General features: G+C 32.2%; 4 protein-coding genes across 4 annotated transcripts; 1 reads left to right on the top strand and 3 right to left on the bottom strand.

The window, feature by feature from the left end:
• The first annotated feature begins 7,140 nt into the window (after positions 1-7,140).
• LOC108776088 (UPF0687 protein C20orf27 homolog) lies at positions 7,141-9,473 on the top strand. Its single transcript, XM_018542595.1, has 4 exons — positions 7,141-7,274; positions 7,342-7,459; positions 7,688-7,825; positions 9,209-9,473. Exons 1-4 carry the CDS (start codon positions 7,262-7,264, stop codon positions 9,405-9,407), a joined length of 468 nt encoding a protein of 155 aa, XP_018398097.1. The 5' UTR covers positions 7,141-7,261; the 3' UTR covers positions 9,408-9,473.
• A 1,557-nt stretch (positions 9,474-11,030) lies between these two features.
• LOC108776075 (uncharacterized) lies at positions 11,031-13,425 on the bottom strand. The gene is made up of 5 exons (XM_018542583.1): positions 13,356-13,425; positions 13,067-13,201; positions 12,435-12,691; positions 11,598-11,834; positions 11,031-11,501 (listed from the first exon to the last, which is right to left on the bottom strand). Exons 1-5 carry the CDS (start codon positions 13,423-13,425, stop codon positions 11,031-11,033), a joined length of 1,170 nt encoding a protein of 389 aa, XP_018398085.1.
• Positions 13,426-16,069: 2,644 nt separating this feature from the next.
• Positions 16,070-17,117, bottom strand: LOC108776095 (RING-H2 finger protein ATL33). The gene is made up of 3 exons (XM_018542604.1): positions 16,750-17,117; positions 16,333-16,534; positions 16,070-16,249 (listed from the first exon to the last, which is right to left on the bottom strand). The coding sequence occupies exons 1-3, from the start codon at positions 16,932-16,934 to the stop codon at positions 16,205-16,207; spliced, it is 432 nt and encodes a 143-aa protein (XP_018398106.1). The 5' UTR covers positions 16,935-17,117; the 3' UTR covers positions 16,070-16,204.
• A 4,607-nt stretch (positions 17,118-21,724) lies between these two features.
• Positions 21,725-25,849, bottom strand: LOC108776074 (uncharacterized). The gene is made up of 2 exons (XM_018542582.1): positions 25,412-25,849; positions 21,725-22,487 (listed from the first exon to the last, which is right to left on the bottom strand). Exons 1-2 carry the CDS (start codon positions 25,847-25,849, stop codon positions 22,368-22,370), a joined length of 558 nt encoding a protein of 185 aa, XP_018398084.1. The 3' UTR covers positions 21,725-22,367.
• Positions 25,850-26,493: the final 644 nt, after the last annotated feature.

The following is a 26,493-nucleotide window of genomic DNA, read 5'->3' as shown; positions in this document are numbered from 1 at the left end:
ATATAAGTAAAAAATATAAATATTATAAAAATTATATAAATATCGTAAGCATTAAAATTATAAAAAAATTATATACAAAATATATTAATCCTCTCCAAGTAAACTTACCAAATCCACAGTAACAGCACATAGAGCACGTACAGAAGGAGAAATATTTTATTAATATACATATATTAACTTAACTTTTTAGTTAGGAGAAACACGCGCGACGATGCGCGACAATAGTAGTTCGAAATTCGAGTTTTATAGACAGCACGGATTATAATCCAGATTGGTCTAGGAACATTCATTGGTTTAGGAAAGTCTTCAGATTGAATACCACTGCTCAATCCGATTTAGGCCGGTATTCATAGTCAGTTTTTATTTCAAGATTGTCATAAGTAATGTCTTAAGACGCGAATGCAGCCCTTTGATTGGTTCGTGACATCTTAAGACTGTACTTAAGACGATCTTGAATATAAGAATTGTCTATGAATACCGGCCTTAGAGATCCGATTACTTCACGTAAACACCCCCTGATATTACACATGTATATATACCTATAGTATATATACGTTGCTATGCACTTTTTAATGGAATTAATTGATTTAAACGCAATTATTAAGTAAATCTGTTAAAAAAATAAGCGTACGATAAAGTGTACATAAAAATAAGTTAATATTAAAAAAAATTCATACTAATGTGAGTTTGTCACTAGCCCGTGCCGCAAATTGCGCTCCATGTAATATCAGGGGAAAGTAATAGGCGGTACCCGGTACGCGGTTATAACTAACTAGGCAGCTAGAGAACCTCGTACCGCGTACTGCATACCGCGCTCCATGTAATCGCATCCTTACGGTTTACGGCTTGCGATTTTTTTGTAGAATTGCCAATTCCAATTAATAGCGTTTTTTATTGGATACTCAGTGAACTTTTGCATCTAATTGGCATATTCTATTTTAGATCTAAATATATAGATCAAACAGCTCATTGAGCGCTTATTGAACAAGAAAGAAATTAATATGTTTATTTAATAATTTATTATAATATTCGTAATATGTAAAATAACTTATCTGTTATAAATAATTTTTAATATTATATTTTTTTCTTACTTACTTAGTGTTTATTAATTAATACGTTAAACAGGGCGAATAAAAGTCAAATTACAATTTAAAATCTAAATCTGATAATTTATTCTAATATTATACATATATTGCGAAGAATATATCACGTAATTTTTGGCGTTTCGTCCCGGCTTCCACTACTGGACTCATCAGTAAGGCATTGTAGTGGAAGCCTACACCTTATACGCCTTGGTAAGTTATTAAATCGAGATTCTATATAAAGAGATATACGCGTGTCTCAGCACTTGCGAGAATTTGCGAATATCGATAGACCTCTGATGGCGAGTCGACGTAGTGATATTCTTCGCAATATTTATCCAAAGTAGGAAATAACATTCCATTAATATATGTAGTCCCCCCAAATTGCGCGCCGAACAATTGTCGGTCTTGCAACGCAACTCTAATAATAATCTGATTTTTAAATGTCTCCTCTTCCTAATTATTGTAATTTGACTCTTATTCGCCCTGTTTAACGTATTAATTATTATTATATAAAAGGGTCCTTGTAATCTTCAATTTATTAGTATTTATTATTTTTCTAAGGCCGTAAGAGCGGGTGCATTCAAAAGCACGATCGCTCACTGAGCTTTTTTATCTAATTGGCATATTCTATTAGATTTAAAAATATAAACAGATACAAGAGCGAGCTCACTGAGCGCTCAGTGAGCGGTCGTGCTTCTGGATGCACCCAGTGTGAGCACTCAGCGAGCGGTATAAGCGATATAAAACGCTCACATAGCTCACTGAACACTCACACTCTCACAGTCTTAAAAAAATAATAAACGATAATAAGTAAGAAATATAATATTTAAAGTTATTTATAATAGATAAGTTATATTACGTTACGATTATCATAATAAATAAAAAATAAACATATCAATTTCTTTCTTGCTCAATGAGCGCTCAATGAACGGTCGTCGTAGGTCGCTTCTGAATGCACCCAATAGTCGCATTCAGCAAACTCAACTGTCGTGTGGAGCTAATTCGTGTGAGCGGTCGCTACTATTGGATAATCTAAATCTAAAAGAATGCACCAATGGCAATCATTGGCAGAACTACTGCGCACTCAATACACTTTAAAGCATCGACATATAGAATGGACCGCTGTAATATATGTTTAAAAATATATGTTTTAAAATATATATGTTTTAAAAATATATGTTTATAATAAAAATATATAGGAACGAGTTATAAATCGCGAAATTTTCAATACATTTTATTATACTGTTTAGTAAAATAACATACAATAATGCATTTGCCATTTTATCAATTAAGATATTTTATTTTTACATTCAGATTAGAGTAATGTACCACAAAGGCTTTAATGTGCACTGAGTGCACATCAGTTTTGTCAACAAAAAAAGCTCTAAGGTGAAAACACCTAAAATGTATTTATAGTAAAATTGTTATTACATGTGTATTTATAGTAAAAAATTATTATATATATAAAAAAAAATCGATGAATTTAAAAGCTCATCCATTGTATAATTATGTCCTATGTATAATAAATCTTATTATTTGAGGAAAGTTTAGAAGGACTTGTTCTATGCTGAAACGAAACGTGTATTTATTTTTTTATCAATACAGCGCTTTGTATAACTGACACAAGTGCAAAATAATATTTTAATGTCATCTAAAGCATAATAGACGATAGATGACATTAAAATCTCTTTCTGTAAGTCCAATTAGATTTTCTTGCTGAATTTGGCTTGCTTAATCATGATGCTTATCATTGTTCATGGAATTGCATGAAACATTTAAGCACATCGCGTCCCTTTTCACAACCGGTTCCAGCTGAAATAATTTCAGTATTTTATTTTATTTTTATTTGAGAAAAAAATAGTTGAGAAGACCGCCATGATATCACAATATAGTCAGTTCTGTAAACGGATAAAAGTTGATCTTGGCTCTTAAATTCATGTTATACTTACTGACGTCTTTACATGCATTAATTATTTCTTCAATTTTTTCTGGCGATATCTGATGTTTTTCCAGATTAGCACGAGCTGCTTCCACATCAATTTCTCCATCCGCATTCATCTAAAACAGAGATAGAAATAAATTTCTTATCAGCTTATTTTCTTAATGTAGATTATATACAGGGTGTTCTAGAATTGTTGAGGATAATAAATTATTACTGCATAAAAGTTTATAAAAAACGAAATAATAAAAGTGTACGCCATTTTTTTTGTAAAGTTTTTTAAGTATAGTTTTTTAAATATAAATATTTAAAGTTTTTAACTATAATCATAAGTATTGATTAAAAAATTGTCTGTGCGTGTGATAATATGCATGCAGTGGCAATGTTTTATTCAGTATCTATATCATTGCACGCATGTCACACGGACCAATGATTTATTTCAACTAACACTTATGATTAGTCGTACTTTAAACGTTTATACTTAAAAAAATACTTTACGGACAAAGGGCTTATATTTTTATTACTTGATTTTTCATATTGTAAATTTTACACTGTAATAATATTACCTTCGAATTTTATGACACCCTTCCATCGCGGCGTTCTGTAGGCGTACATTCAATGTGTGGTAGGCCGAACGGACGCGCGTATTCGCCAATCTTTAAAAATTAATATCTCGTTAACTATTGCTGCAATCTCAAAATGGTACAGGACTTTTCGACTCAGTTCGGTCTACTCTACCTGCTCATGATAGGTGATTCGCTCGATTAATGACACCCTGTATATAATATTTAACATATTTTTTAATGTGCCTATATTTAATGTTTCCAACGATTACAAAATATTTCCATAATCAAAGAATGGAAATAACTCGTTACTTGTAACAAAGTTTTACAAGTTACTTTTTGAATAACTTCTCTGATACCTGCGGGCGTTACTTTTCTTTTTTTTAGTAGCTCTAACGGTAATGTAGTTACATTTTTTTAGTGACGGTAACGAATTGTACAATTTTTATCGTTACTTGGCACACGTGATTGGATACAATTCACAATTGGAATTATTTTATATTTTTACGTGATATGTCGGATAGATATCTCAGTTTGTCGTATATTTTATACATATTTTAGAGTTATGATGTAATAATGTTTTGAAGAAAAAAACTAAAAAATAAAGCTACAGAGAATGTCATTATTGTATATTGCTTTTATCAACATTTAAACAAAAATATTGCAAAAGTACATTTTTTAGATTGATTTTAAAAAAGTAACCGAAAATTAACGAAAAGTTGCTTAGTAATGGTATTTTACTGCAATGAGTTACTTTAAAAGTAACTTCCCATTCACTAGCCGTAATAATCTCGTGGAAATTAAATAAATATATTTTGACAAAGAAATAATAATATGCAATCTAAAATTACAAAAACAAATTAGAGAGCTTTGGCAATAGAATTTTAATTTAAGAATGTATGCGAATATTAGGAAGTTCAATTGAATTAAAGTAATAATGAAAATTAATTATACTAACAATAAGTTGTAGAATATTTTATAGAGAAATAAATTAAATAGATTATTTTTTAGCGGAGAAATAATCTTACCAAGACGGCGACGAAGGAAATGGCAAACAAGATGACAATTGTTTTCATTTCGATTTTTCTTTTCAGCACGATGGGAATTCAAACCTGTGATCAAAGAGGTACTGACTAATCACAAGATAGTGTCCTGAGCTTTTATAGTTTGCGACATAATGACTCTCCTTGATTTCTTCTCTAGCAACATGCGTGGGGGAGTACCCGAATTATATTTGTTATTCTTTCAAGGCGTCGGAGTGCTCTTTTTCTACAGTGCACGTGTCATATGCTACAGTATAAGGATATACAGTAGGGACAAGGCCCCGTTTTCGGTTCAGCCGCGCAGATTTGATGTATATTCTTATACTGTGCATATAATATAAGTGCTATAATATAAGAGCACTCCGACGCCTCAGATTTGCATTATCGCAGCTAATAATGATGATGATGACGAAAATTTACAGATTCGGACTTTACATTGCGATATCTCCGCTCGTAGGGCACGTAGACAAAAAATGGAAGCACTTTTATCATACAATTTAAGTATTTGCTATCGATTGCGCGTATATAGAACTTGATCGGTTCAGCCATTACTTAGATATGATCATTTCAATTCCCCGAATTTCTCAAATTCGCGTAAAAGAGGCACGGCAGTGTCGCGCGCTTGGTTTAGCGCCGAGACACTACCGTGTCTCCAGACAACATTAATTGAGAAAATACGAAGTGAGATTAATTAATGCTTGAGCATCGTTATTATAATTCTATTTTATTAGCTTAACATATTGACGTTATTAAAAGCTATGTTTATTCTAGCTGTGTTTGATTAAGACATGGAACAAAATGCGCGATTTTTCTCATTTTTTTTTCTTAGAGATCATTCAATAGAACTACTTCCTGTAAAATAATAAATGAAACAGTTGATATTTTTTTCGGTACAAATAAATATAAATTCTTTGATTTTCTTGTAATTATTCTCGAAAAATAAATTGCTTAATCTAAAGATGAGTATCTACCGGACGCGTATACAATTTTCTTGGAATTATTGCTGTTACGTTCATTAGAGTTTAATTATTCTGGGAGTCGATTATCTCATACTGCACGCCTAAGCATGCACACATTGCACACACATTATTATCATCATTATATATATAGCTGATTTTATATAATTTCCTTTCATATATGATATTATATTGTCACAGTAATAAAGTATAGGTGTCCTTCTCCCGTTATAAAAAGATTATTTAGCACGATAGTTGCGACATTTTACTATATATTTTAGTTTATATATACATTTTATCATTACGAATAATCATAATTCAAATAAAGATTTAAACATTCAAGGACAGATTATACAGTTTCCAACACTGATTTGATAACTATACTCTGATGCTAGGTATTTGATACTTATATAAGATCGAATATATTTAATTGGTTGTAATAGCTAGAGGGAGAGATAAATAGATATTATCTAAAAAAATTGGTCAAAAAATCAATTATAAAAAAACATTAGTTAATATCAGAAATTAGCTCGTGGTAACTTCCGTCGCGCGGCAAGCGTTACCGCGTTCTGTATGCGCGAGCTATAAAGCGGGGAGCACAGACTTTTGCATAACGCATAAAACATGTGCATAAGGAATTTCATTGGTCCATTTTCTTATGCATGAGTCAATGGATCAATCAAATTCTTTATGTATATGGTTTATGCATTATGCAAAAGTGTGTGCTGCGGCCTTTAAGGCAGTTTCACCAATTACTTAATCGGCCGTTATTTCACAAACATAATAGAGTAGTAAATCTTAAGGCTGCGCACAATGGAGGAACAGATATTAAATATTAACCTATCAGAATCGTGTATTCCGGTGTAATTGGTATCTGATAGGTTAATATTTTAATTTCTAATATCTGTTCCTCCATTGTGCGCAGCCTAAGCCTTAAGGCTGGCCAATCAAAGTCGATTATATTTCTTAGATTCGACTGTGATTGATCAATTTCTTAAGTTAGAATCGTGTATTCCGGTGTAATTGGTATCTGATAGGTTAATATTTTAATTTCTAATATCTGTTTCTCCATTGTGCGCAGCCTAAGCCTTAAGGCTGGCCAATCAAAGTCGATTATATTTCTTAGGTTCGACTGTGATTGATCAATTTCTTAAGGTTTAAAACTTACTACATATATTGTGTTTGCGGATTTAATTGACCAATCGCATTTGCTGTTTAGTAGAATTGACCAATTATGGTTGACAGTCAATCTCGATTAGTCCGGATCTACAATAGAGTTTTAAGCCTAGCTATAAGAAATGGACGAATCGTAGTCGATTATTCTTTCGAATTTGACTGTAATTCGTTAATTTCTTATGGCTTAAGGCTTAAAATATGTATTGTAGATCTGGACCTTTAAGCTATATGTCCACACAACTTGCATAGCTGCATAAACGCATGCATAAAGAAAATTATCCAATCGCATTTCCCTTATAGAGATGCACGTAAAATGTGATTGGATAATTTTTATTATGATACGTTTATGCGGTTATGCATATACCTTAACCTCTGTATTTCAGACCTGGCTTTACATCACTTTTCATCGTCAGTTATTAAAAGCAGTTGGTTTTATCAATTTTGTTGAAAAACAGTATGAAATTACAACTGTTAAATTTGCTAAACTATTTTATGGAACATGGAAGATAAAGGTATTTTATTATTTCTTCTTTATTAACGATTATACATAATGTTGAAACTAAAATCTTATATGTTTAGAGCATCATGTTCACTTTAGTGGTGGAAGCGGGTTTGGAAAAGATAACAATATTATGATACAGCCACAGCGACATGGTTATATAGATGCTCATTTAGGGTTCTTGCAACTGTATCACAGGTTATTTGCTATATAAAACTTATATAAATATTTTATGATTTTATATTATCTATTTTATGTATTTTATGATTGCTATGTCAAATGCTAAAAACAAACTATTAATTTCTATCATAATTACGATTATTTATTAAAATTTCTAATATATATACACAAAAATATACTAGGAAAGAGAATGAATATATTGATCTCTTTAAATACATGTATATTTATATTATATATTTATTTCAGATATCACGTGGAATTTTCAGTACCATGGAACACATGTATTCATCCAGGAGAAAAGACAGTAGCTCCAGTGGTAATTGTAGAAAGTCATAATGCAAATTGTCGCATTGTTGATTTTGCACAAGAAAAAGATGGTTTAAGGTATAATCAACTACACAAATATACATAGACCAAGCATCTATTCATAGTTAGAAGTTGGCAGTAAAACATTTCTTTCTATCTTAAAAGAGAAGTCTAATAATTTGGAGACTCTTGATGTCACAAATGCTACGTCATTTTCCACGTTTTCCTCTTTTTATTCTACTTTGAATGAGTGAATCAACAGCATATATGTATTAGGTTGGTGCAAAACTTCTTGCCGAGTTTTTGCAATTTTTTTTATTACAATAAGATCAGTACATTATATATTAATCAAAATATTTTCCATCATTTTCTACATTTTTTTCTTATCTTTCTGGCAGTATACGGATATCACGTTGAAAAAAGGAATCATTCTTTGAGGCAACCCATTGATCGACATATTTTTGTATATCCTTGGCATTTGAGAAGAGCTCACCAGATAAGCCATGTTGCTTTGATCTAAACAAATAATAATCAGAAGGGGCAATGCCTGGTGATTTAGCTGGAAGTGGGAGAACATCCCATTTCAACTCTAACAATGCTTCCTTGGTCTCTTTAGCAACATATGGCCTAGCAACAGGATGATCTTGCAATGATTGCTGGCTATTTGGGAACATTTTTTAATTAGTTCTCCATACAGTTGCCTTAATTGCTTGTTGTAGTGATCTGTGATAATGATTTGATTTGGTGACAACAGTTCATAGAAGAGTACACCCTCTCCTAGTCCTACCAGATACACAGCAGAACCTTATGGCTATGGATATTATGACGTGGTATTGATGGTGTTGATTGGTCGGGCTTTACTCAATATTTTTGCTTTTTGGGGTTATCAAAAATGTCCATTTTTCATCTCCAATTACAAAACTTCTTTTTTTACCTAGCAAGCAACAAAGACAGATATTGTATTAATTGCCAATAACGCATTCGGATAATTCATGTGGCATCTACTTTCATACTTCTGGATTTTTCCTATTGCATTTAAACGGCAAACAATTGTTGAATGATCAACTCCCAGTTTTGTTACAAGCTCACAAGTTGATGTCTGTTGATAAAGTCGTATTAAGGCACATGTAGATATATTTATCCTTAGCAAGAGCTTTTGCACCGATCTTATATATATGAGAAAGATTATATGCTCTTGATAGTACTAGTCACAGAAAATGTAAATGAATGGTGTAAAAAGATTAGTTGAAAAGAATACACCATGGGATAAAGTAAGATAACATGGGTCCCCTCCATCTAAACTGTCAATTTTCAGCTTTATCCTCACTACTGAAAAGTATGGGAATGCTTGGTTTATGTATATCTTATTGAGTATATATAACACTGATTACATATATGTTTTAATCAAGTATAACACTTTTTCAAATTGATCTAGCTAATGTAATAATTTATTCTTTTCAGGTTAAAAGTAGAGCTATTGGCACATAAGGAGAAGATATTAAAGGAGGATGTTGAAGTGATGTGTTGTTCATCAGGTACTCCACTGAAAATTGTACTGAATGCACGTGTGTTAGGTAAAGATAAGGGTACACCATTGTTGAGAAACGGCATACGCAGTATTGCCATAGAAGGAACCAACGAAGATGAAATGTCTGAATAATGTTGCTTATTATCAAGCTGTCTTTAAATGATAAATATTTAAGCATTTAAGTGCTAAATACTATTTAAAAGTTCGAATAAACAAACTACTTAGCATAGCCAAAAGATCTTTCAGACTGCAGCGAACGATGCAATAGTAAATGGCCGAAGTTCCACGAAAGAAGATAATTTGCCTACTGTTCTTAAGAATATATCACGCGCGAAAAATGTCTGCAAAAGCTATAATACCACTATTTTCTGCTTATTATGTACACACAAATTGTATTAAACAACTTCTATTTTGTCATCATTTTATATCGATATCGATGTTAATTTCCAACGAAATTTCCGCTAAATAAATATCAGTGGCACTAAATTACTTTTCAATTGTTCATGTAGATCAAGATTAATCATTCGAATAAACTGAGACGTAAAGTTTTCCCCTGTATTGTCAATATCATCTTTGGCATTCTCATTAAAATCACATTATCAATTTACTATATTACATATACAGAATGTCTGATTGTAATTGCTCCAGGTAAATATCTTAAAAAATATATAGTATATGAAAAAATATTTAAATGTAAGAGGAACGGTTTCGAAGGGGTATTTTGATCATGTTTTTTGAGATGGAAGTGCCAAAAGAATATAAAGATCACTTGTACTTTTTAAAATGAAATTGTATGAATTTTTTACATAATACATAATTTTTTTAAATAAAGATCGCAATAAGAATTTATTTACAGATTTTAATGTCATTCAACATTATTAAGATCGATCCAAGATGTGGAAAGAGCATAAAGATTGTTAATTGCCAGTCAATTTAACTCGTGATATTACTGCAGGAGTTTGCGTTTCAAGAACAAAAGGTTGTTCGGCGCATAGTTAAAAAAAAATACACATATATTTATACGGAATTATACAAGCACTTAAGATCCAGCTAAGACTTGGTTTCTCATTGGTTGTGTTTTTCATATATATAGTCTTATATGATATTTAAGATTTAATAGAATTTCTTTAATTATTTGCTATATAAAAGTATTAAGGTAAAGATATAAAGGTATAAAAAAATAACAATTTCATGTAAATACGAGGATAGTAAGTTTCTCTACTTTGGGAAAAATAGAAAAATAAAATTTTAAAAATCTAAAAAAATGTTTATTTTTTGGAAAATAACCAAAATATAATAAGAACAAAATTTTTTTTAGATTTTTAAACTTTTTTTTTTATTTTTCCTAAAGTAGGGGAATTTACTTTTGGACTAATATATGCGAGAATAAAGTATAAAATTCTTGTAAACTATTGATTTACTGCTTTAATATTTTTATATGCAGAATAATTTTGAAAATTATATTGTGTAAAAAAAATCACACAATTTTGTTTTTAAAAAACGGAAGTGATCTATATATCTTCTTGGGCCTCTATCTAAAAGAAAAAATAAATAAATAACGTGACCAAAATACGTCGAAACCATTCTTTTTTTTTTTTAATTAAAACATTTTTTCATATTTTATATATTTTCTAATATATTTAAGACAATTAAAATGGGACACTTCGTTATCATATATCACAATCATTTTAAATTCGAATTGAAACGACGCGTCTCAGTCTTTTTGCTTAATTGACTTTAGCGATATAGTAGATCTTAACATCGAAAATTGAATTTTTTCATAGGAATTCCAGTTGGACCGTCTACAAATTCGCAAATGTTAAAACCTAGTCTTGCTAGTGGATGACAATTGCTGCTGGGATTACCCCATTTGCCTTTAAAAGTCATCCAACCTGGTAAAGGCTCATTATCCTCTTCCAAGAGCAACTCCAATCTTTTCCATGTTGGCCAAGCAGTTCCGAATCCACTCTCGTCGTACAGACGAGGTACTCGAACGAATTTGTGCTTCCCTGGAGCTGTCCAAAGCCCGTGAGAGCCGCGTGCACTAAATAAAATCGGGTGTGAATCACCAGCGGTATAAACCTTTTCAGGAAATGTTGGCTTCTGGAAAAGACCTTTTCTCGTTTCTTGACGCTCGTAGACGAAAGTACCATTTCGCGGGTCATACTGATAAAATGCACCGACATCATGTGCCGATACATACATTGCCAGAGGATACTCGTTGTCCTAAATGACGACATCGTATTTATAGGTAGGCATGTTCGTGTGAATGATGATAACGGATGAAAGGTTTACTTTGAAGAATTGCTAAAGATGATTTACCTTGAAATAAAGACTCATATGTTCCCAATCTCCGATGTGACTACCATATTCTTTAAGCGTACCTATGCACATGCCAGCAATGGTAGGTATGGGCCAGCTGCCAAAAAATCCAAGATCCAATACGCAAATTGTTTTTCCTTCGCTAAACGGATAAAACATCCAATAGGTCACGTGAAAGTGCACTTTTTGACATCCATTCTCTTCTCTGACCTTTTCGAATCGCGGCACTGTTGCCGCCTGAAATGAATCGCGTGAAAGAAAAGAGAACGTGATTAGATTTGAAATGGTACAATTATCATTATTTCTCTCTTTTGGAAGTGATAGAAATAACAGGCAATAATGTGTATAAGTATAATAATGTTTATAAATTCTATCATTTTCATTCGAAATTTATGAAATTATATAAATTTATGAATTTATGAAAAGATTTTATTTGTTGTTTTATTTCCACCAACCGAAAATAGATATAACAATCAATATGTTATAATTTTATATTCAACAATATAAATATAATATAAATGTTCCATTAATTATATTACCCGTGGTGGAAAAAAATTTGTTGAAATTATTCCATATTTTGAGATATTTCAGCATTTCAAAAATATTTCAGTTTAATTTCAGCGGCTTTTAGTTAAAAAATTTATTTTCAGCAAAATTTCAAAGAAATTTCAGTTTAGTTTTAACGATTTTTTAGTATGTTAACTGAAACATTCACTTCTAGTGAAATTCCAGCAAGACAGAATAATTTCAGTTAAATTTTTTCGTAAATTTTAATGTTAATCTTACATTATTTTTAGTTGTTTACTGAGTTCTTGCCTATACTTTCGCGTATTTTACCTGCCGCATTTGTTCTCGCGATATAATTTGTGCTCTAAGATCATTGATACTGTTGGTCGGTCGTTGAGTCAAAAATGGATCCTGCAGTAACGTGAAAGCGTTTCGCTCCTCGAAAGCCTTCAACATCGGAGTATTATTTCTTGCTGTACGTAGCCTCGTGTCTTTGGAAATGCAATTTTTCACGAGAGCATAGACAGGCACAGTTCCAGCGGGCCTTCGACCATACAAGAAGGACGATCGATTTTGTAATAAGGATTCTGTCAAAAAATTGTCTTATTTGAAATGTTAGTCAGTAATTTTCCATGGCACTTGACTCTGTATAGAATACTATCCCAGACAGAATATTTATGACAAATATAAATAAATATTTTTAATAAGTATTTTCTACTAGGATTTATTGAGTTTTTCTTTTTATGCATTTATTACATTTACAATAAATATTTCATATTTATAATAAATGTACTGATCTGTGCAATCTGAGACCACAAAAATATTTCAAAACAAGTAGTCTTATATGTATAAATATGTGTGCTGTCTGGGATACATATGTAATTAAAAATAACACATTTTATTCTACAAATGAGATATAAGTATTACTTATATCATTTGTCACAGCTATTTCGAACATTTACCTACGTCTATTCTAGTGCGAAGGTAATACTGGTCCGATTGTACGTTATCGAGGAATTCGGTTACACCGAGTGGTAAGAATCGTTCTCCAGGCGCAAGCCACACTAAAGGTGCCCAATCTCGTACTAATCTTCTTACTAACAATTATAAGATTGGCAAATGAGACAACTATCGCAAGTGAAATGCGTGCAAGAAATAAAAATGTATATAAATATCAGTCGCGTGTTTGTACAACACACATGGCAATATACGCGCGGGATCGAGCGCATCTCTGACTCTCGGTTCAAGTGCATGCCTGTTCTCGTTGTATATCGGGCGAGAAACGGGCACGTAGGTCAACGCGAGATTCTCGTAACCCCATTACGGGAGTCTAAGGTGAAACAAGCTCCGCGCGGGTGTTTCTTGTGCTTCACATCAGTGTTACCTCGTATAGTACGCGCGTGTTTCTCGCGTCAAAGTCAAAGTTTAAAAAAAAGTCTTTCGAGCGATTATCCAATCGCGTCGATTTCGATCGTTAACGCGGCGAATTACAAATAGGATTACAAATAAGTCGTGTAGGACGTAACGATAATGTTTATATATTATATATGAGCAAAAAAAGTTGCGCGCGACTTAATTAACTAAAACGTGCACTTAACGCTTATCGCAGTCTAGTTTCGCTAATAGTCTCCTAATAGGCTCGTGTTGCACACGCTGGAGAGGTTCTCATCTTCGATAACTCGATATATAAGTCATACATTTATGCAAGAATATCGTTAGCGAGCGTTTTAATTCAACGCGATGAATGACAGGCGAGCTTGCCGTAGGTACGTTATTTTCTGGCTATTTTCTCAATCGATACAGCCCGGCACGGCGTTCTGAAATAAGCTAGGAAGTTTGTTGTGTTGTACCTTTTAAAGAAGTCGAAGCACAGACAAAATCGAAAATTAACGCGCAACTTGTTTCAATCCGCTTACACTCGCTTTGCTTCTTTTTGACGATCGTGTGGAACCGGTCCAGAAATGGGACACAGCCGATATTTAACCCTGCAACCTGCGTGCATTTATCACACACGGAATAAATACGAGTGCATTTTATGGATAGGAAATATCCTCGTGTATCTATTTCATTGCGATCCTTTTCAAAATTTTAAGCGTAAATTGGATTTCGCTACTATTTCGTCATTGATTAAATAAAGTCGAAAGAAAACATTTTTATTATTGTAGTTTCGCATTATATTATTCCATCGTGCAATTCTGATCGATTTATACAGTACTCGACAGATTGTATTGTTAAATAATTTGTTGTATCGGTTATCTAAAAAAAGGATAATAGGATATCGAAAAAAAAAAAAACGTGAGTAAACATTATTTTATTTTTAATTTTATTTTGCAATCCGCCACTCGTATATAAATTCGACAAACAGTATATTTTTCTTTTTTCAAATCCTCTTACAACTTATAATTACAAGCGCAGCTTTACATAACAATTATCATTTAAAGTAATGTCGTGATCGAATAACAATCAATTCACAATCGATCGAAAGAATCCAGCATCGTGTTTTACGATATAATTATTAAATCACGAGATTCGTTTTTCGTTTAGATATAATAAAGGTGTACTCGAATTCGAAGTGAACCGCACGAGAGGATGTAAAATCTCCCGATGAGCACGTCTTGTATCCAAGCATTAAATAAAAAAAAAAGAGAGAAAAAAAGGACGGATTAAATGTTCGTTCAGCTACACTCGCAGTTTATATCGATGTACAATTAGATACATACCTCGTTTCTCATTGGCCGCGGATAGTCGCGATCCTGCAACCGCGTGAGTTACGATAAGTATAACGAACAATAATCCTGTCATGTTCGTTCCATCGATACATTTTGGAAGAAGGAACGCGACCGAGAGATAATCACCGATCCGCGTTCTTTTTTGCCACTATTTTTCGCATTTTTTTTTTTTTTTTTGAACTCGCGATTACCGGCTATGCGAGAAAAACAGCTTAGCATAGACGCGCGAGAGACGGAGATTCTCTTTGGTATCGACCGAACGGAAACGCTTCCCGGATTACTGACCAAAGCGTGACTACCTCGCTTTCCATGCCGTTCACTAGACAAACGTTACAGAATACGCGCGTCGCACATACATGCCGCCTCACATTGCGGGATACATAGGTAGGCGCGAGCAGTTCGATACCTTACGCAAAAGTTATTTCAACTTAATTATGACAACCGAAAAGAAAAGCGGATCGATTACACGTACATATCGCATCTCTCGCTATATATTCATTGTCAGTACAATCATCAGATATATTAGTACAATAATCATATCTGTATAATTATGATGTATATGTATACACATGTATGTGAATGTATACATGTATGTAATTTCTCTTGTACTAATTACTTTATCATATAAAGATGGGAGATAAGACTAATCTTATAAGTTATAGCACGGTCAACTATTTTAGTACCATTCGATAGATATTGTAATTCCTGACTCCTAAGTAATGTAACTGAAATTTCTGTAATATTTTGATTGGGGAGCTAAAGATAAAGATGATTACCTATGTTTCTCTGATATAAATTCTCTCACGATTTTAGCGTAACAAAAACAAAGTTACTTGATTAAATTGATACTAAAAAGAGAGATAATTATACATACATATCTGTTTGATAGAAAGTATTAAGACTTTGCAATCATACAAATCTTTTGTTTATACGATACCAGTTCTAGACTTGTATATTCTTATTGATGTAAATATTGTATTATTGTTTTTTTTCTCTTACAATAGATAGATACTATTGCAAATATGTAATTAGAAATGGTAATCAATTAGAGAATAAATTTAGAATAATATTCTAAAAGATCTATATGTAAAATATAAGTTTACAAGCAGAATTTAAAACATTTTATTCCCTATTTTTTGCAAAGCATGTGATCGAAAAACTAGAAATTTTGGTTATACATATATATAATTTCTCGATTACGAGAAACAAGATATCTAATATAAAAAGATTGTGCACTTCATATTGCTTTGAATATATCGCGAAAATACTCCAACTGTGATAAAATTGTGAAACAACCACGTAATGATTAATATTTGTAAACAACCGTAGAAAATGATTCAAACAGTATCGCATAATATACGATGCGTGTTTTTATATCGCGGGTTTAAATTTTCTTCTGCAATTAGGGCAAAGGGCCTGCAACATAAACAAGTGTAATCATAAATTTTTATGCATGCCTCAAAAGTTTTATATCTAATTAGTATGTTTTCGGATTTTACCCCAGGATCATATTTTGTCAATTCAATAATGCAATCCTTGTGAAAATTATGTCTACAAGGATGTAATTGTATTACATCCGAATCAACTAATGCATATTGGCAGATTGAACAATTGTTTATATCATCTTTACTTGTCGCGAGGTCTCTTCTTTCTTTATTACTTTTCAAAGAATTTGATGAACTTCTTCTACTTAATAGTACACTGAAAGTAAATATTTTTTGTAGAAACATACAATATATAACTGTGTTTCTATAATAATGCAATATTCTGTTTCTCAAAAGCTACCATGTTTCTTCTACTACGTGTTATGGAGAATTATATATCTGCGAAAAGATGGAAAGTAAATTCAAAGAAAAGAAAATTAGATGATATCATTAATGGGCAAGTAATGATACTTATGTATATGTATTGAGTACTTTTCAGTTGGATGCGACGATGCCGACCAAGAACGATCTTCGTAATGATCTTCGGACGATCTGTTGTTTCTCGAATACGATAATCCATCCGTGCGGTTATTTTCAGTAAACACATAATACAGAAAAGTCGCTATTCCAACTCCAACTCCGACAAGTAATACTAATCCGGGATACGTCATTTTCATTACATCTAAGCGACACGCGTACGACGAGTATATCTGTCACTCATCTTCATGTTTTATGATTTTTCGTAACGTTATCTATCATATCTGAGTTTAATATACATTTGATGACGAATCCAATCAATTATTAAAGATTCTCCTTTTGATTTTTTTTTTTCAATCACAAGTCAATCACTTTCTATCCAGTTCTTGTGTAACGGAAACAAAGTATCACATATGCACTAATCCTAACCTAACCTATCCATAAAAATAGTAACAGGTAACAAGCAATATCAGGCAGGTTTGCTAACCAAACAAATTTAATTTTCTCTATAGGTTGGACAATACAGTAAAGCAAACTAATGGCGGATTCGCATTTGTCCAATAACAGACATTGGCTGCGATCAGCAGAGAAAATTATAAATTAATCGGGATGTATTCTCTGTTTCACGCATTATGAATAATTTATTCTGGTTGTTCACCAAATGTTAAACAAGGATAAATGATGCATTATGCACATCATGCGTGAAACGGACAGTGATGAATGTTGCTTCGATTAATCGAAATTCGATGTTTTTTTGTAGAAATAATCCTTTTTTTTTTTTCAGTTATTTTCATCTCGATTAATGAGCTATCTGATTAATTTTATTTCGATTGAGCTATCCAATTATTTCAGACCCGATTAAATCGAACATTCAAATATTTTTAGATTCGATTAATCGGAATATAAAGGCCGGTTTCACTAGATATATAAGCAGTGTTCCAAAATTTACTGCCAGACTGAAAATCTACAATGCACATAACATGAATTAAAAATCTTAACGTGTTAAGTGTTTCGTTATCGAAGTTCATTTTTGTTAATTGATTATATAATCATAATAGTGCATACTGTTTCGAGGATTCTAGGAATAAACGTACATACAGTTTCTTCAATAATATATATATGCGGTATATACTCCCTATATTATAGATCTTGTTCGATCGTTTAATTTTTACACCAAAGAAAAACTTGGGCCTGTAAAATACTCGTTATGCTGTATACAATCATTTTTCTGTGGAGAAACAGCCAATTATGTAAAATCAATTATTCATTTTGAGTTATTTAACAAAATCAATCATTTGAACGTTTGATTGTTTCACAATCGATCATTTAAACATTTTAAACGTTCGATTGTTTAATTCAATCATTCCTCCACTAGGAACAGAATGTACCCTCATGGCAGCTGCACACAGAACGCGACAACGCGTTATTTTAAACGTTCGATTGTTTAATTCAATCATTCCTCCACTAGGAACAGAATGTACCCTCATGGCATAGAGTTCCTTACTAGAGGAACTCTATCATGGCAGCTGCACACAGAACGCGACAACGCGTTGGAAGTTGTCCCTACTAGCCTATCATTCTATGTTCTTATTGGCTCCTGTATACTGGACGCGGAAAAGCTTTCCGCGCTGCAAAATGTGATGCGGTAGCCAATAAGTTTACAGCTTTTAATTAATATGTTCATTAATTACCGCGTCGTATTTTATCATGCGACAAGCGTTTTCGCGTCTAATATGCAAGAGTTATATATAAGTTCGACTACTTACAAGCAGGCGAGGCTATTGCGCCAATTTTCGCCGCGAGGCAAGTGTTGCCGCGTTCTGTATGCAGGAGTCATCATAGTTAAAGAGCGTTTATATTGGTCCGTAACAGTGTGTCGTATACTGTAATCTAACAATTGACCAATTACAATTGAATATTCCTCTCTCGTTTGACTATAAAAAGAGAATGCGGTTGTGATTAATATAAATGCTCCCTTTAACATTTAGGGACCTTAGCTTGCATAGCCGCATAAACATATGCATAAATAAAATTATCCAATCAGATTTCTCTTATAAAATCACACGTAAATATGATTATCCGCGTTGATAAAATTCTCAAAAGTGTTTGCGCTTAACATAAAATAAATATAATATAGGTCCGTTCGCGTTGCTTGTACTTTTTACAATTGCATTTTTTTTCTCTCTCTCTTTAAATACATTAATTTCATTATTTATCTCAGTTTAAATGCAAACATCTTTGAGGACTTCAACGCGAACAGGTCCTTGTTGTTACATATATATTTTGGACAGAGATTATTTCCAGAAACCTGAGATTGGTCATCCCGGCCTTTTTCGTGTACCAAAATTCTCATAGGATAATATCTACGTTTTTGTGGTTCTCTTCCATGCTATTATGTAAGTTAGACAAGGATCAGGAAATTATCAAAAATTTCTTTTTTTCTTTCAATATTTGAAACTGAACAAAAATACTAATATATTTATATATAAACAATTGACATTTAAATGAAAGAATTAGATATTAGATAGATATTATTTATACTTCGTAACAAAATCTTTTTTTAACCATTTGTTTCTTTAATTGTTAAACTTTTTAACAATTTATTTTTTTTCTTATTTAGGACAAAAGGAAGTGTGTATAGGACAGACACAAGTAAAAATGCAATAGTAGGAATTATATTTTTATTATTTTATTATAAAAAAAAGGACAGTACGTTATACACAGACACATTTCTTGGAGGTACTGACGTGCAGTCTTAAAAGATTCTAAATAGATTCCGTACTCCTGATGTACATAGAAGACTATATTTATTCAAAAAGTAAAGACTTTTTTATTTGTCATAACAGTTTATGATATTTTAGATGATATTTTTATAGAATAAAAAAAGGCGTATAGATTCCCTGAAAGAGCGATCGTATGATTTTTTGTTATGTTTTAAATTATTTTTTACATATTGACCTGTCAGTTCAGATTTTTAATATAAAACAAACTATTTCACTAAAGTTTAATTATTAATCCGTTAAAAACTATTAATTTGTGTGAAAGATTTAAAATATAGCGCAGATGATGTTGAGTAGAAAAATATCGGAAGCTCGGAGAAGAAGAATTAGGATATTTGCTACTTTGTTAAATTTAATATAATATGCATTTTCGATTAATAGTACTTAATGTGCGTGTAGCGAAATTAAATAAAACACTAGCTATGATCATTTTAAGACTAAAATGTTATCGTCAACTCCACGCACAACACATATATCTATAATATTCATAGACATAAGATATACATATATATACATATATATACATATATATATATATATATATGTCTATGATAATATTATCTATTGCCAGTCATTGGAATGCTTACATTACAAGCTAGTAATGAAAGTGATGATTCGTTTTCGTTTTTTTTTTTTTCGAAACTATAGTAAAATACTGATTTCGCACAAAACTATAGTATCAATATATTATATTATTTATATTTGTTTCAGATCTATCAGTTGTTTACCTTTTTCTGATTGTTAAAATTGATTTGCTACATTACGTAGTGTTTTTCGATCAAATGTTTAACAGTATTAATTAGTCTTGTAACGTGTTAATATAATCACGAAATATTTATATAAATATACTTTGAATAGTCTTTGTAGATATTTTATATCTGCAAGACATTTTATGGAGAAAGCAAAAAAGTCATGTATTTCGAAAAATATTAGCGATAGAAAAAAAGTTAGAGATTAAAACCTTTTGGTCCCTCGTAGTCACTATTACATAGACAAAAGCCAAATTATCTTCAGTGGCAAAGAGAGACGTGTATAAATTTACAGAGTATTCTTTTGAATGCATATAAGAGATTTTTTTATAAAAATATTATAATGCATAACTTAAAACAAACTTCTTACTTCACGTAAAGACGGAAGGGACAATCATGCTTTGCATGCTTTAAAGTAAAAATATCATCACATTAATCTTTAAAGAGACTTTCTGCATCATTTTGATAGAATTTATGTATATATATTTAAATTAATAAAATATTATTTAAAAAGATAATTTTAAAATATAATTTTAAAGGATAATTTTATTTTATTGCAATAGAAATACAGCTGTAATTCTTTTTTATATAGAAATTTTTTGTTATTTTTATTGCTTATCAGAAAAAGAATTGTATGATGTGTTAATTGACGTGAAACACGACAATCTAGGCAATAGGATTGCGTATTGTTATCATGAAAAGAATGGGCTGCGAAAATGTAATATATTTAAGTTGTTTTTTTTTTTTTAACCGGGTTAATAGATCTTTCATCTAGAGTTTTTTTAATAAAATGCAACGAATTAAAACATTACTTTTACCTCTAACCTTTTTTCTATCTTGAAGGCTATTTAATATACACGACTAGTTTGTTTTTGCAAAACTATTTGTATATGTATTTACATTTATGAAGAAGAAACAATGAAGTCTACAGTATATACATTTCACAAGGAAAACTTTTTTTGAAAGAAAGATGGATGTAGCATGTAGCTCACAAGCGAAATATACATACACACACATTTACATATGTATGTACATATATTGTTTGTAGAATATACATTCATCTTTTTTTTTTTTCAAAACAAAATTTTCTTTATATATTTGTATCTATTATTTCCAATTGTGTATACGTATATGTGCGCTGTCATATTTCTTTTCTATCGAACAGTTTCATCAAATAGTCGTACTATTTGATTTGTCACGGATATCCAATTTATACAATCAGCTTTAATTGCACCAACGGCATTAGAGAGAGAGAGAGAGAGAGAGAGAGTTAGATAAAGAATCTCGTACTAGCGATTGTTATTTAATTTCATTTTATGTAATTGTTTTTTTGCATTATATACTTCTACCATTAATACCGTTAATAATAATAGTTTGCCGAAAATCGTTAATCAGTAATGTATTAATCCATGTCGATATATAGCCAATTTTTAGATGAGAAATTACGAGAGATTGTGCGAGTGTTGTAAAATTGCACATGTAAGGACATTTTTCCTGGAAGATCTTTCTAACACAAATAGAAGATTTATAAGTTCGGTCTCTTGCGACGCATTGTGCCCAGAGCTGACCAAGTCGTAATCGTAGTCGGATTTTACCCCACGCTGCTTTTTACACCAGCTTTTCCTCAAGAGCTCGTGTGGTGACTGTATATATACGTATGTATGTATATTCGCAAGGCATTAATTTGCTCATTAGTGTGATTACGCGAGCGAAAGTCCAACAATTTATTTTAATCGTGATGATATGAAAGCAGCAGTTACGAAAAATCCATGTTAAGTACACGCTTCCTACATATTTCGCGATCTATATTCATTCGTGGAGTTGTTATTGTTACATCGCTAACAATGTTTTTCCTTTCTGCCGCAGGAGCGTCTCGGTGATGATAAATCGTAGTCTTGGAGCACATTGGAGCACTGTATTCGAGATGAGATTTCTCTTGATATACCATATTATTTCAAGCGCGGTGAGTTCAAGTCGCACGTATAAAGACTCTCTTAGTTTTTGTTGAAAGTTAACGTTTTTCGAGTCACGTTTGATTTACTCACGCATCACGGAATCGAATCGCTCGTTCTCGACGTGGCCCTGTTCGGGCCGTTGTGTGTCGTCACATACCGCTGCTAGGAAGAGCACTTCCGGGCGCGCATATGCCGCCGTCACTGCTCTGACTGACGCTACTATAGCTCACATTACTCGCTTGTCCTCCCGTCGCCATTCCGGAGATATACTGAAACAAAACAATTACATTCATCAAGTTGTTTGACATTTGAAGAATAATTCACCGCAACGAGACTCAACGTATTACTCAATTAACAGTTAGATTTTACACATTTGATAGAATGTAAACTTGTTATGTTCTCCTTCATTTCTCTAAAAACATACATATATACATGTACCTTTCGATTGGGACAAAAATAGATTTTCGATAACTAACAAAGCAGTGAATTCACACAGATAGCATTTTTTGCATCGTGTTGTTTCGACTGTTCGTGCTTTATCACTCCAATGTACTCTATATGTTCCAATATAACACACATTTTCCATCTTTCAGTTTAAAAAATTAACGTGTCCGCCATTCGCGAGTGCTTAGTGCGTGAGAAGTAAAAAGCTGTGAGCTATTATTGATGGTCGACATGTATTCACGGCAGAAGTACAATACGTATCTAATAATTTAATTTGTGAGCAAATTCAGATGTATTCTCTTAACGGATTCTCCAGACTCAAAACATAAATTCCAGTAATCTAGGACGAATGAGAGTGCAGCGTGGTAATTAGTACGCAAATTAATAATCAGTGAATCTGTGTACATAAATCCTTTATTCCATATCAAATATAAAAAATGTATAGAACGTTTCGACTCGCTTTGGAGTTATTCTCAGCTAATACAAATTTAAAATTGTTCCTTTGTATTAATTATTGGGGTCACATTAGATTTACAAATTTAATATGTTGAAATCACTTACATTAATACAAAGAAAATGTTTTGAAGCATTGGATCGATTAATTTAACAAAAACGATTATTAAAATAATCTTCACCATTTTATTGTACTTTTATATCCTACCGGGAATAGAAGTTTTCAATTTGTAATCGTTAAGTTAATTTTCTTAGAGATTTTGCGTTTGTTTTCTATAGAAACCGAACACTTTAATTTATTCGACGGGACAACCAGCTCTCCTGTCGTCGTCCTAGGGACAATCGATCCATCGGCTTCGCCTCAAACGCAACCAATCTCTCCGCGCTCGTTGCTTCCCTTTAAAGGTCGCCACGGATCAGCGACAAGCTTTACACTTCACGCTCATACCCCGTGTACACACGGCTTTGCGCCGAATCGTGCGAATAGTGCGGTCGAAGAGACAACCTCAGCTGAATAGGGAGGGTCTAAGTGGTTAAACGGTTTTTCGATAGCTCTTGGCCGTAAAGCAAATCATTCAATATTCGGTCAGCCGTGAAAAAAATGCCACCGCAAATGCGGACGAGTCGAGTTTCAAATTTATAGTTTACCGACAAAGTAAATAAATTGGTCAAAATGGATGAACGTCACGCCGACATTCGTGTTCATATATACTTTCCAGGCTGTTCGCCTTTAAATAATAAGGATGAGTGACGTAATTACTAGACAATCGATATTTTTTCGCGAATGTAATCAATAATACAGCTCAAAATTATAATTTGTTAAAAAGAATTTACTGTATATTTCGCGTACGATTCGAGAGAAAAATTTCGAAATTTATGTAGGTGTAGTTACGTATATTTACACGATAATCCACAAGGAAAGTATACAGTTCTATGCGCTTGCTTCAATACTTTTGTCCTGTCTTATCCTGCCACATGGGATAGTGACCGTATCAGAGTTTTCTCGTTTGTTCTATCGGGTGTTGAATTCCCCAAGGTCAGCTGATGCTCCTTATTTTTGTCTTCTCCCACTTTTATCCGATATATCCCGTGTGTCCGCGACTTTCCTTCTGGTAACGCGATCGCGAAACTAAAAGTATCTATGTAGGTTATTGGAGATAGCACGAGGTCGCACGTTTATTTTAGATTTTTCAAACGCGGACATATATCAATTTTCCTTTATATTCGCGATATAATATCTTATCTTTCGGTATGTGTAATTACGCGAGTACTGGATGATTTATGGCCGCCACACGTTTATCACGCTATCATCAGTTCCTTATATTCTCGTATACGTCGCATAAATGTAACTTCCAACAATAAAAAAATATTTCATAAAAATATTTACAATTTTAAATTATGCGTTTGCGTTCCAGTTGTTGTTTTTGTCGTATACAGAAATATAAAATTTAGGCACTCAAGTAAGTAGTTTGAATGAAAAGCTGAACGTCTTACAGAATTACAGAATTACGAGCGTGTCTAATATCCGCGCTTGAGTTCTTTATATCATTAAACTTGCACATATTTCAAACAGTACGCTTCATGGTCCTTGATCATAGGCGAACTTTCAGAAGTAATTTGTTTGAAATATAAATGTATGACATCTTGCGCGAAATATCTACGAGATTTTGTGTAACGAACGGATAAAATCATTTTTAGGTTCGTCGGCTTTTATATCGCAGGGAAACCTTATAAAACCCGAAAGAAAATAAATATGCGCGTATATTTTGTATTCCATTAAAGTTCCGATTTGTTATTCAAACTATATTTTTTCGCTATAGTTGAAAATTGCGAATATAGAATTTCAGACTGTTTACGCATGTGTGCAGTTTTTTATATTTAGAAAAGTTTCGAAAAACTTCCATATATTCGCGACAGCAATAGATGTTAAATAAAATTACAAGATGCCAAACGCACATTGACGTATAGTCTTCTATTATTATAACTGTTTATTCGTATTAGAGGAGAGTTTTGATTAATCAAACTCAATCTTAATCTCAATCGCAATCTCTAGTTTGATATAGGCATTAAACGCATGTTTTGTTACGATCGTATCACTCGGAAGTGATAGTTAGTCTGTAATTAAAAATACGAGATGTAATCACCTATCAAGAAAACTATATATAAACGTGAATACCCGAGCACGAGGAAAGTATCTATATGTATATCAAGAAAGTGCATTCTTAGATAATGAATAGTGCCATGTGCAGGTGCAAATATTTAAAATCAAACGTCACATTTACTAGTAAAAACATACCGAGAATTTATATTCTATAAGAATACGTTGATGTTCGTTGATGCTCGTTGATCTTTGATATGTAAGGGTCTTGGAAAACGGACAGAGGATCATGATTATTTTGGAGTTGCCAATCGTTAAACTATATACTGCTTTATAACTATATTGTATTAAGGACGAAGGATAAGCGATAAATAGAAATAAAGAAAAGGTCTCGAGGGATTCCACGATCAGCGATCGATGACCAGCTCGCGATGATATTCCGTTGTTAAATGTAGGTTTGCTCGCCGGAATTTTCTCGACTCCCCCGTACGTGATGAAGGGAATACGCGGAGTAGTATCGTCCGGATGCGAATTTCTGAAAAAAGCAATATACTGGATACGTTCCCTAGTTAGCGTTAATAGTATCCTGTCGTCCAAATTGTTAATAAGATTGTGATGCCTCGTTCCTTTCAGCATTCCTATTGACGCTTATTCATCGAAAGTATAAGATAGGTATACATTTTTCTATTCTATTATTACGTCAGCACAGAATTACAGGTGACGTATTCTAAATATTTTAATAAAAAATTGCTAATAAATACATGCGGTAGTTATATTATACAAAATTATATGGAGGGAATGTTGGTTTATTAACAATACAATTTACCGCACTTTTCACCGTGAAACTGTAAATACGTGCTATTTAATAACTATGTTGTAAGTTTAATTAAATTAAATGTTTAAATTACATAAAATGTTAAAAAAAAATGTTAAATGTTGTATAAATTAGTTTAATTACATTATACTTTCCATTTGAATCAAAGTGCCTGTTCTGATTTTTCAGCACACATTTGTGTTTATTCGTAAATAAAATGCTTTTTAGCTTTTTTAAATTGCTTATGCAAGGGTAATTAATGAGGGGCATCAACACTAGATGTGTGTGAATTTAGGCAAGATTGTTCTAGTATTAAATAGAAATGGACCCAAATTATAAATTACTTTTGGGGCTATGCTATTCAACATTCTAATGTTGCTTTTAATTAATGTTCATTCAAAAAGCAATGAATGTATATATATATATATATATACATATATATGTATATAACGTAATTTAAACTCAC

Source organism: Cyphomyrmex costatus, unplaced genomic scaffold (genome assembly GCF_001594065.2).
Source record: "Cyphomyrmex costatus isolate MS0001 unplaced genomic scaffold, Ccosl1.0 scaffold337, whole genome shotgun sequence".
Classification (NCBI taxonomy): Eukaryota; Metazoa; Arthropoda; class Insecta; order Hymenoptera; family Formicidae; genus Cyphomyrmex; species Cyphomyrmex costatus.
This window is presented reverse-complemented; position numbering and strand designations above follow the sequence as displayed.